Source organism: Pleuronectes platessa, chromosome 4, assembly GCF_947347685.1.
Source record: "Pleuronectes platessa chromosome 4, fPlePla1.1, whole genome shotgun sequence".
Lineage (NCBI taxonomy): Eukaryota > Metazoa > Chordata > Actinopteri > Pleuronectiformes > Pleuronectidae > Pleuronectes > Pleuronectes platessa.
In genome coordinates, this window is record NC_070629.1 from 2,012,557 (window position 1) to 2,025,625 (window position 13,069).

The 13,069-nt window shown below is 40.0% G+C and overlaps 1 protein-coding gene across 1 annotated transcript in view; it reads left to right on the forward strand.

Moving 5' to 3' along the window:
* The first annotated feature begins 851 nt into the window (after positions 1-851).
* Positions 852-13,069, forward strand: part of arid3c (AT rich interactive domain 3C (BRIGHT-like)) — a 93,205-nt gene continuing 80,987 nt past the window's right edge. The window contains exons 1-2 of the mRNA XM_053421807.1: positions 852-896; positions 1,135-1,746. Coding sequence (XP_053277782.1) covers positions 858-896; positions 1,135-1,746 — 651 coding nt within the window. The 5' untranslated portion in view covers positions 852-857. The remainder of the gene's footprint in view (positions 897-1,134; positions 1,747-13,069) is intronic.

The window sequence follows — 13,069 nt, forward strand, 5'->3', positions numbered from 1 at the left end:
TTTAATTTGTATTAGATTATTGTGTGGAGTTCTCGCTCTGTTATTGTTTAATTTCAATAATTTAATCGGACGGTGGACAGACACAATCTCTATGGGGTTGAGTGACTGATCCAATATGCATTGAAGATCCTTGGTTTGCAGACAGGTATAACACAGGAGCATACAGATGACCATGAACATCAGTTTTTTTATAAATACTTTAACAGCAAATAAATAAAAAATTAAATGTTAAGCATATTGTCTAAAATAGCATTATACTTATATAAAAAACAATGGCAAACCGAATGTCTCAATTGTCATTGATTGTCATCTCAATTGGCTTTGTGTTGCAATATTAATATTCCATGACTTCGAAAAGATATACCTATCAGTTTACTTCTATCCTATAATTACCATGTAGCCTACCTCTACAAAAGTTAGAAAAACTTATTTGCTCTAATTTACAACAGCATACCATATTGCAGATGACATAATATAGTTAATCAATTAAATGTAATTTTGTAATTTATTCTGAAATGTTTACATGGGTACTTGAGGTTTCCTGCTTCATGGGAAGAGGGGATGAGCAGACTAGCACTGGTGTGATCGTGTCTCTCTTCATATTGTATTTTCCATTATTGACGTGTTGTTCGCAGATGGAGCAGGAGAGCTGATCTCTGCCTCCAGAGGTCATTCTCACTTCAGTTGCCACTTGTTGCCAAACGCAGCTCGGGACTCTCCTCATCACATAATTCAAGTATTCTCTCAGCCAACTATCGACACTAGCCTATCTGGAGGCTGAGTGCAGAAAGTTACGAGGACTGAAGGAAGACTCTTGTGATCCGCTTGATAATATTTCGCAGCTAACAGAGAGAAGCATGTTTGATAACACACGTGTAGCAACTAAATCTGCTTTGGTAAGCGTTCAGGATTTAACTTTTTCTTATTTTTCAAATCTACTAAACATTTCGATGAGTCAATAAGTGTTTTAGCCAAATAGTGCAACTTTATCCCGTATGATGCTCTGCTTGTCTTCAAATACACACACTTCAAGATCGGACACCATAACTGTCTCAGTATAAAGGTAGAGCGTGTGTTTTATTTTCTAAGTGCCTGTAATAATCATTGCCTGACCATTATCTCGTCCCTTCACAGCAAGGCTCTTTCTCGTCCGCCGGCAGCCTTCCCGTCCAGGCTCCCTCCGTCTCCTCCCACAACCCGTTCTCCGGTATCATATCCAACCAGGCCGGCAGCGGCGGCATGAAGCTCGAGGCAGTCATGGAGAACCTGCAGCGGCAACAGGCAGCGCGTCTGGCTGTTGAGGAGAAGCTCCGAGAGAAAGATATTGAGTCAATGGCTGAGTCCCAGATACATCAACAAGCTCTAGCTTTCCGCCACTACCAGGCAGCGATGCTCGGCGCTCTAGCTGGCGGAGCTACCAACACGTCCAACGGGGTGACGCTCCCTATCCAGGAGGTCCGCATATTTGACGGGGACTCATCCAAAGCGGACAGCGTTAAGGAGGGGAACGAGGAGGCAGATGACACGGAGGAGCTGGAGATCATGGATGGTGATGAGCAGGATGACGGGGACGGGTTGGACCACTACCAGCACGGGCAGTCCTTGGTCCATGGGACTGGTCTAGCTCCAACGCATCTGATGGCCAGAGACCAGACAGCCTTCACCCAAGCCCGTCGCGCAGAGTCTCCATCGGCGCAACCCCAGTCCCAGCAACCTGAGTGGACCTATGAAGAGCAGTTCAAACAGGTAAAACACCACGGACTTACTGAACACGTAGGTTATCCATTTTATATTGGGCTGATGCTGGGTTTTTCTAATAAAGCAGAATACATCAAGGGTATAAGAAACTGTAACTAACGACCTAGTTTTGTTAATGGATAAAAAAGTCGCCTTATAAAAACTTGTTAAAATCAAGTAGCTGTTGGAATACAAGCTATATTGGAAAAGAGCTGCTGGGAACTGGATGAAAATCCAAGCTTTAATTAATGCAGGACATTGCAAAGATTTAGAATTGAATTCAAATTTGTTATGGAAATATTTGATTGTGTTGGTCCATTTTGTTAATGGTAATAATAAACTCTGGTGATCCATAAATAAAGTACAAGGGTAATCCCAGAAAGTAAGTGGTCATATGGTCCAGTCAGTCAAAGGGGTATTTTTGCACTTAAGCCAAAGTTATTCCTATGAATGGCTCATAATTGATCTTCAAAGCTTCAGATTTGGTAACTGTTGTAAAGGTTCGATTTTTATAACATATTCATTGTGCACATAGTTCATACTGAGCGTTCACTTAGTGCAATTCCTGTGGCTTGTGGCTTGTTAATGACAGTCAGTTATTTGAGTGATATTCAGCTGTCTGTATATTTAGAGCTGGCAGCAGACAAATCTATACTCTCTGAGTGATTGTGGATATTCCATGTCATCGTTGATTTATAATGGATAATTTTAAGACTTCCCTAAATGTGATGTGTACATTATAGTGACTGCATTATCGCTGCACATTAAAGCAAACAGCTCATGGAAATGCTAATTAAATAGGGGCTGAAACCAGTAGTCCCACAAGAGAGACAATTATGTGTAGAGAATGGTGAGAAGAGTGATGGGGAGAAAATTCACCATCCAACTCTTGGTTTTCTTTTCATAATACAATAATTGTATGTCATTCTTGACATTAACCATTATAAGATTTTTTTGTGAGTTTTCCTTGTTCAAGTTATTAGATCTCATGAACAATCGAAAAGCTTCAACAGAGGGAATTAAGATAAAGCTATCATTGTCATTACAAAACCTAAAAAAATGTATTTCCTTAAAGAGTAGTCTCTGGTGATTACACATGCATGCTTCATGCAAAATCAGGCTATAAGCTTCAAAGATTCCTCAGGATATGCAGTTACTGTAGGGGTCATTTGTATGTGGCCATTCAGTGTAATGGTCATTGGACATTAAAAAGATTTTTATGGCCACTAGGCAGACAGAGTGGAGCCAGTGTACTAAGCAGGCTCAAAGCTGCAAAACAAAACCACATTTGAAGGCAGTAAATGCATCTTTTGAAATAGAAACAGGTTGGGCCTAAACAGGCACGTGCACAGACATTTTGGGGGGCAGGTGCTCAAACCAAAAAATGATTTATGAAATTAAAAATAATAATACTGAATAAATAAATAATGGCTCCCCTGGACCAGGTAGGGTTACTGATTCTCCCTCATCTGTTTGACAAGTTGATGGCCTGATCCAAGATAAAAGAGAGCTGCTACCCTGAGCTGCTTGCTGCAGTTCCCTGTCCTTCTGCTTTTGGAGTCTCTCTTTTCTTGGCATTATGCGTTATGGGGGGGCTTGTGAGCGCCGCGGAGCATGTCGGGGCGAAATTCTCACAAGAACTCTAAAAAATGCCCGTCAGATATCAAAACACATTTGGTGGGAATTGATGACAGAGAGAGTCATTTGTATTCTTAAATATTGATGAATGAAGAAAAAATTGGGCTCCAGCAGAAGGGCACTTTTCTCATCCAGGGCAAAAGGGCCAGTGCTTGAGCACCACTAGGGGTCTATCTGTACACGTGCCTGGGCCTAAATATGAAAGGCCCCACTGAGGCAGAGAAGTTTTAATCTGATCTGAACCAAAAGGGACCAGTCTTTACACTACTCCTTAATAACTTCCCAGACCTCAAGAACAGCATGAAAGTCAATGCTGGTAAAAACTCATGAAAAACGTAAACTTACACAAGATTCTTTATTCTAAAATTGTATTAAACAAGAGACAAACGTTTAGGGCAAAGAATGGTGACATGATGCTCACCAGGCTCCAACCTACAGCAGAATCCAAAGAGATGAAACTTTAAAACTTAAGAGAAATCCTGGTGGTGACAGAAAAAGATGATGAGAGGAGACTGAACAAAGACCTGAGACAGAGTGACACAGATCCTCAGTCTGAGAGGGAGGAGTTGTTGCATGTAGTTTTGGCAGCGGGTCAGGAAATGCAGGAAATTGGACCTGGTGGTATTCCTGCCTGGCACACAACCAGATATGCTGGGATCTCCCTGTCTGGCAGTCTGTAGCTGGAAGTTGACTTTGTGCCAACCTATTAAAAAAAAAAAATTTAAATTGTGTGCTCTACACACTTGACCATGCTTCCTCACTGAAACACACAAAATATGTAAAGATATGTGAGCCCGTAAGCGTCTGTATAAATGAACATATTAGTAAACTATATGAGTAAAGAGTAATACTCTGTTCCGGTCACAAATGTTGTGTTTTTGTTTTAACCTTAAAAAAAAAACAACGGTAGTAGAACAAAACAACATGTTAATGTGTTTTTGGTTGTTAATCGAATAATATGAGACTTTATCTCATAATAGAATAATATATATATATACATATATATATTATACTTCAATCAAATACAAATAAATGCATCAAATACGAGAGTAAACTGTGGCAAAAATGATTTTCTTAGTGCCGGGATAAGGATTTAATCACTCACAAGCAATGGATGAGAACATTATTTCAGTTTTAAAAACTATTTGTCAGTTTTTTACATTGGTGTTTGCTTTATTTCTGAATTTGGAATTTACTTCTAATCTGTCTAATTTTAGTTTTTTTACTTATCATATTAATTTGAGTATTTGACGTAGTATTCAGATTTTAACATTAAGTTTTATGTTTGTGTTACATTGTGTCATGCTTGGTGCTGATTGGCGTTTAAAACTGTACCCTTTGGGCAAGTCTTTCTTTGTACTGGACTTCCATCTGCAGAATCTCTTTCACATTTATAATTGACTGTGAAAGCTACAATACAAGAAATTTCCATCTGGAAGTCTTTATTGAGTTATGAAAAACCTTTTGTCAAACAAGGGAAAATCCCACTTTTCAATACCAACATTTTTTATAGAGTTCAAAGTAATTATTTTCCATATCTATCATCAATGTTGTGCATGAACGCGTTCTATTGAACGATGAACAGGACGCAACTCAATGACAAATAAGGAATTTGAACAGTGACCACGTTCATATTATCTGAGGTCTAGCTAAAACATTACGGAATGTTTTCCTTCTCCTGAGGAGAGACGCTGTCTAAGCCGGGGGCGCTGAAGCGCCGCGCAGCGCCAAGGAAAGCCAAGCGCCTCCCATCCACCCCCCTGCTAAACCTTTGTGCTGTTCACACCGGACGCTGAAGCGCCACGCCGCGCCAAGGGTGCCTCGCGCCGTGCACCGATGATATCGGCGTCGAGTAAATTGTTCTGCTCGCCGCGAACGTATCGTGCCTGGAAACACAATGAAAAATGGATTTAAACGCTATTGATGACATATTTCATATGATTTAATGATCAAATATGAATCCCATACTTTGTATTCCCTTTATGTTGTCCTGGAGTTTTAATTTTCCCAATTTTCCCAATCACATAACTAAATGTCCCCCTGCCCATCCACACAAACAGTCATATAGATAAAAAGAGAGAGAGGGGGGGGGGGGGCTATGAAGACCATCTTCATTTACCCCCAAACCAGTACATTGAACGGGTTACATACAACAACAAGCGGAGAAAGCAGAATCGCGGGCTGACCGGCGCTGAGAAATGCACGTCCGGTGTGAACAGCCAGGCGCCTCACTTTCCATCTTAAAACTATGAAATTAACTGAACTATGAACTAGTTCAGAATTTAAATGGTGAACTATTCATGTTTACTTGTTTGAACTGAACTTTGAACTAGTTCATGAGAGGTGTGAACTTGCACAACACTGTCTATCATATTCTCAGTTGTTTCTAAAAGCTTCCTGAAAAAATACTACAGACAGATAGTAGGAGGCTCTTGCAGTCTGCATCGGTGTGTTGAAAATGCGCTTTTAAAATCCTGATCTCTCATTTGTATTGTTCAAACAGTAAAGACAGTAAAGCAGGTCCTGCTAGAATAAAGTGTTTCTCTTCATTCAAGTGCAGTAACTGAATGTGGCAGTTGCAAATGTTATGTTGTGGCAGATACTGATGCTGCTTTCTAGATCATTCCTGAAATAAAAGTTTTGAATTTATTGTGAATATTAATCCAACGAATGTAACAGAAATTATTCTGGATTTTTAAGAGATTTAAAAAATGTAGATGTACAGCACAAACAAGACGACTTCTGGTTTTGTCTTATCGTATGTGATATTTTTCAGTGTGGTTCATGTTTTTCCAATTCTGCACCAAATTAATTTCCTCTTAAGCAATTTACTCTTTCCCCCTCTTTTTCAATGCAACTTTGAGACGGAAAATAGTATTGATATTGCAGGGATTTGTTTCAGGATGTCAATAACAATATTTTGGCTTTTATTTCTAATTTTGAGCACACTTAAAAAATTTGCTTAAAATGAGTACACTGTTTGAAGGCCATCAAATTTGCATGCACTGCAAAATCCATCACAGTGAACATTTAGCAGTATCAAGATGCTACTTTGTTATCATTCTGATATTAATGGAAGCAAATCGTTCACTTCAATATAAGACAAAGTATATTCAACGTTATACAACAGGCAGTGTTTGAAACATGGATAACTGCATTTTTACATAGGGTAAACTGTGAACTACAGGTAATGATAAAATTGTGTAAAGCTTTGTATGGTTCTTTTTGATTTTTATCCAAGGACATGTCTTGAAAAACAATAAGCCCTGTAATTTTTTTCAAATCAGACGGTCAGTGTAGCGTGTATAGCCTCAGCCTCCTGGTTGGATCTTTATTCAACTAACAGCTGCAGTGCTGTTAGTTGATGTGCTCTGTCACTGGAAATGCTTTAATGGCATTCCTAGATTATTTCACGCTGTGTCATTACAGTTATCTGGTGAGCAGACACATTGATGTGAGGGTGAGGTGGTGGTGGGCGTTTAGCTCTAAAAAAACCCCAGAAGAAATGAGGAAATGGAAAATATTAACTGTTTGTGTGTCGTTTGTGGTCAGTTTAGTTGGTATCTGTAAGGAACAACAATTCTTTAGTTTGTGTACTGACATCAGAACTAAATTACCAGCCAGGTGATATGGACACCTGGTCCAGGGCCATGGGGCCCCAAAAGCCGCACTATTACTGCCTGCCAATCTTTGGTGATTCAATTATTTACATTATTATTCAAGCCGGTTCCTGTTTCTGATCTCAACGTAATGTGTTGAGTAACTGGTCTTTGATTTCTGTTTGTATTTAAACTAATGGATGTGCTGCATAGTACAGGTGTTACATAGTACAGGTGTTACCAAATGGAAAAAACTTAGGAAGCAATAAATACAATAAAACAATCCATCATTTGTTAAAGCATCATTATATTTTAAAGTCAGTTATGGATATGTTTAAAATGTGATTTCTAGTTTTGCTTTGAGACTAATTAAATCAGCCAGTTAAATTTACTGTACATTTTTTTTAAACATCTTGAATTTCTCCTATCCATACTACTATCAATAAGGCAGATAAACAGCCTCATTACCTTACAGAGCCTCCACAGTGCCTTAATGGCAGATGTGTAAAGTTACGAATTGCATTTACTCACGTCACTGTAATTGAGGAGTTTTTTGTGTACTTTGTAATTTTTTGAGTAGTTTTTGAAATGGGTAATTTTACTTTTACTTAAAGGGGACATATTATGAAAATTCCACTTTTTTAGTGCCTCTACACATGCCAATTTGGCAATCTGGCATGTCTACCGTCCCAAAAACTCCCTGTTGTGGTTCCTCTATGTCAGAAACTATACGCTAGATGGCGTGGAATGGGATTACGACCGCAAAAAATACGTCATGTTCCAACCATGCCCATGTAGGGAGTCTCGCTACATAGCCTTGGACCACCCCCCCACCATCATCTCACCGGCTCCGGGGAGAGACGGCCCGGCTCCCTGGCTAGCGTTAGCTTGTGAGCTAACGCGCTCCACCCTCTCCCCGGGCGTTAGCTCGCTGCTGCTACCCGTCAGACATCTAAGTGGCCGCATAAACATGCCGATCGTCGAGGCGGAGACCCCCGGGACACCTCTAAACGTTGACTCAACAGTGTGGAGGGATGCTGCTGCTGCGCCAGCTCCAGCTCCCACTGCTCCCACTGCGGGCTGCGCTGGGGAGCAGGGGCGCTAGGGCTCTCACAGCCAGGCTTCGGCCCACCTGACTCTGGTTCAAAACGATATGGTTGCAAGATTGTATCTTCGTCTCCAGTAGCCATATTTCTACAGAGGTAATTGATAGCAAAAAATCTGGGCGCTTGTATCTTGTGAAGGAGGGAGGAGGGGTGAGGGGGAGAGAGGGCGGGGCACTCAAAACAGGTCAATCTGAGGAGGGCTGTTTTAGACATTGTAAAAAGGGTGCTGTTTTAAATGATCCTTCTGGTATTTTGATCAAAATTTGTTACCGTTGGAACCATATCAACTGAGGTAAAATGGGCATACAATGGGTCACTTAAGTAGATTTTGACCGAAGTATTGTACTTCGCTACATTGGAAATTACATCCGTTACTGAGTAAAAAAAAAAAACATAGTTCAAGGCGCAAGGCGATTCTCACTGCAGTGGTAGACAGTGTTGTGCAATGAACGCGTTCAAAAGAACGCGTTCATTCCAACAGCAAGGCACACCTGCCAGTAGCGAACTTTTCCGTATTTTTCAGGAAGTGCCTTATCAAAATAAAAGAAATCATTTAAAAATAAATGTATCAAAACTTTGATTTGTTGTGCCTGTTGTTTGCAGGGTATGAATAAATAAACAGGCAAAATTAGCAATAATAAAACAAGATAAAAAAAACATTTATTTTAGTAATTGATACATATGAAGTACAGTTTAAGGCAGGGGTTTCCAAACTACAGCCCGCTGGCCAACTGCGACCCGCCATCCATTTTTAATTGGCCTGCATCAATGTCTTAAAATATAATATATAAAAAAATATAACAATTTAGTAGCACTTAAATGGCACTTACTTATAGCACTTTGTTTTGCTATATTTTTGAAGAAATTATACTTTCTTGATTCATGTTGTTCTGGGTTTGTACCCTCGGGGTTGATGCACTTAAGTCCCAAATTTTTTAACTATACGACAAAGCTACGCAAGCCTCACGCAGCCTGCAAGGCTGTGATTGCTCCGCTAACTACATCCTTTCCAGAGTCACATTTCCGGTTTCATGCCTCATAATACCGGCAGAAACCACAGAAGATTTAGAAGAACGAATATGGACCAAATAAAAGAGCGTTTGGCAGAAGAGGTCCGAAAGTATGACCACTAGAAGAAACCGTCATTGACGGAATACAAGGACACGCAGATGGCCTGCAATTCCTGGAAGGATATCTCGGCTAACGTCGGTTTGTCGGTCGACGAAGTTACGAAGCTGTGGTGAAAGATAAGGGAAAAATTTGTTCTCCAGACAAAGTAATAAAGTAATAAACAGTCAACGACGACTGCCACACACAAAGAAGGCGTCTCCATGGTCGTCTTCGACAAAAAACGTTACTCCACCTAGTGTTCTGGCGGTGAATTGCTTTGCAACACATACAACCCTTGGAGAACCATAAATTAAAACGAGTCCATCGACACAACTGCGTGAAAAGTTGCAGCCGCAGTTGCAGAACCATGCGCCGGCTTTTATTGTAAGTCGCTTTGGATAAAGGCGTCAACTAAATGAAATGTAATGTCAGCTGTCCCTCATAACGCCGCCACGCTACCATGCCCCCCCCCCGACGCGGTTGAGTCGAACTGTCAACAGTCCGCTCCAGGGCAGAGGGCGTGACGGCGTGAGTGGCCCAGTCCTTCGGATTTTTTCTGTATGTGGCCCTCGGGACAAAAAGTTTGGACACCCCTGGTTTAAGGCAAGGGGTAGTGATGGATAAAGTTTTCTTTAAAAAACAAGTTTTCATTCTCACTTTCCACCTTAAAACTATGAAATGAACTGAACTATGAACTAGTTCAGAATTTAGATGGTGAACTCTGAATGTGAACTATTCATGTTTACTTGTATGAACTGAACTTTGAACTAGTTCATGAGAGTTGTGAACTTGCACAACACTGGTGGTAGATGCTGCATAGAGTGGATGATGGAGTCGATGCAAACACTGGTGCCAAGTCACGAGAGCTAGAGAAGGATGATATTGCGGACTACCAACAAGCTGCGGACGACCAACAAGTGGAAGCATCGAAGTTTCCGCCAGTTGAGATTAAATCAGATGAAGAAAACCCGTGGCCACCTCTCAGCAAGCTCTCTTTTGCCTTCAAACGCAAAAGAGGAAACAGCTATATAATGCTCAAACTCAACAAGAAGTTTGTAGACTAGTGCTCTAAAGGTGGACCAAAGTTGAACCAAAAGTTTAAATATACAGTGGGACAGTGGCGTTTTAACTTTTTATTTTAGCTGTCATGTGGTTCATGTCTTGACATGTCCTCCCAAAAGTTCTTAAATGTTGTGTTGACATGTTAAATGTTTAATGTTTGACGTGTTTAATGTCATTCCACTTATATTCGTAAAGATTCTCCTTTTATTAAAAATAACTGTTTTTGGATTGGATTTATGACCCCTTGTCCTTTTTTGCACTGTATAGGAGTGGCCCCCATCAAGTTGTTGGAAGTAACTAAGAACTGCATTTTACTTTTACTTGAGTAGATTTTTAGATGGGTACTTTTACTTGTACTTAAGTAAAATTTCACCAAAGTAAAGGAACTTTTACTTGAGTACAATATTTCAGTACTTTTTACACCTCTGCTTAATGCAATGGTTATCAAACTTTTTCTGTCATGCCCCACTTTGGGTCTAGAATATTTTTCATGCCCCAACCTCTCCCCAGCCCCGACAAAATGGGCCAAGTTTAGTTGTGTATTTACATAATATACACATGAACATTAATCCACATTACTTTCAGGAATTTCTGATGTGGAAATAAAAAATAATTTTTCAAACAACTTTTTGTGACCTTTGTCGCTTTTTTCAAAGAATAGTGCCATAACTTTGCTTAAATTCAACTTAATTTAAGTACTTTTGGGGACATTTATCACTACATTCCTCCATCAGTCTGTACTTTTTCAATAATAGAGAAAAAATGTATTCAATTATAATCACTTTGTTACAAAGATGATAAAGCTCGACCAAAAAGAACACATGCATGTGACTGTGGTGTAATGTTTCTAAGAGTCTTCTGAATTTGTTGGGTCTCATAGAGTTTCCAGACATAAAATCCACACTGGTCTCTCCTCATGTCCTACCCCATTGACTTTGAACCCAAGAGCAAGACAGGCTTCATCGTACTTTCTTTTCAAATTGGTTCCCGCAAGGGAACAGTTCAGGCTCAATTGGTTGTTACCCTCTACACTGTAGACTTCCTCTAAAACTCTGAATTTAGGCTGTCTGCTAACAGCAGTGGGGACACTGCACGAAAAGACGAATTTTCGCCACTGCAAACGCCTGCAAACTCGCCTAATTCCTGGGAGTAAGTGCCCATTTACAGGATGCGAATTCCGCTTTAACCCGTGACACAAATGGTTGAGAGCCGTATCACAGTGGTGGGGGCTAGTGAGGGGGCAGTGCCGCACTTCACCATTGGATGAAACCACAGACCTTTGAAAGGAAAAGTCACTTGTGATTGGCTGGTAGATCTGTTGCTATTGGTCACACTGGGTCAATATAATACACATGTGGGTAAACCCCTCCCACATAATATTAATAATAATATTATTACTAAAAATGTATATATTAATATTAATTATTAGTAAGCCTTTGTACTGTAAAGCGCTTTGAGTGGTCATCAAGACTAGAAAAGCGCTATATAAATACAAAACCATTTACCATTTAACAAAAGCACTGCAGTTAATGAAGATTATACATTCATTCATGTGATGCTTGATGTTATATGTTGAACATATTGTACAGGGAAAAAAACATGAACAAGGTATATGATGAGTCAAAGCTTTATTTACTTACAGCACAAATATTGTACAATGACAACTGGCCTAGCCAGTGAAAAACTGCGGTTTTATATTTATTTTAAGCCTGGTGTACTTAAGCCTGATAGATTAGTTTGTATCTTTTAGAAAAGGGTGTTATCTGCACTGAGGGAAACAAATCTGATTTGCATTTGTAAAGCTCAGAGCATTGTCATTTGCATGTGAAAGCCTACCCAAGACTAAGGAGCAGGGGGGTCACCTCCTTACATTCCAAGACTTGTAAAACTGCCAGAAACTGGTACCCCGCGTCAAATCTGGGCGAGTTTTCTGGGCTGCCGGCAGATTCCTGTGAACAGCCATTAACCGAAAATTCTCCCAAAATTTCCTGCGACACGTACTGACCCAAACTCTTCTTTTCATGCAGTGTATTGGCCTGGTGACCTCAAGGGTCATGGGGCCCAGAGTGACCAATAGTGGTTGAAACTTGTGTTCTCCGTCAGTTTTCCCACCTCTGTTCGAAGTTGACGCGCCCTGGGAAACTGAGTTCTAGAGGCTCTGGTTTTTCGCCAGAACAAAGAAAAACCCATGTGGTCAAGGCTTTGACTACAAATGTAGGCCGACCTATAGTTCACAAGTGCCAGGTCCCAACATTTAATTGTTTAATTATTAAGAACTGGAATGCAATGCATGCAAAAATGTGACCTCAACAGTTCTATCTTTACCTGGTCACCAAATCCAAAGTGTTCATTTGTCAATAAAGTGTGACGACACAACACAAACACAGCACAGTTTAATACAAATACCGACACTTTAAAAAAACATTTGATCAGTAGTTCATAAATTTGCCCTATGTGGAAAACGTTACAGGCAGCAAACAAACAAACTTACAGATAACATGACATTTTTTATGTGATAATCATTCCGATACAGCTGAAAAGTTTAAAAGAGAACTGTCAGATTGTATAATATATCTTTGACTTGAGACCAATATATCCTGGCCTACATACTGTTAAACTTAAAAGTGGGTTACATGAAGTTGATTGTCGCCACGTTGGTACAACATACAGATCTGCCATAATTTGTTTTCCCCCTGTGGAATATATTGCAAATGTGAGCCCAGACCGAAAAAAATAACCCAGAATTTGTATAACCATTTTGTGCCTGATCTTTTAAGATCCCAAATAAAGAGTACTAAATTGCGTGTGCATAATAAC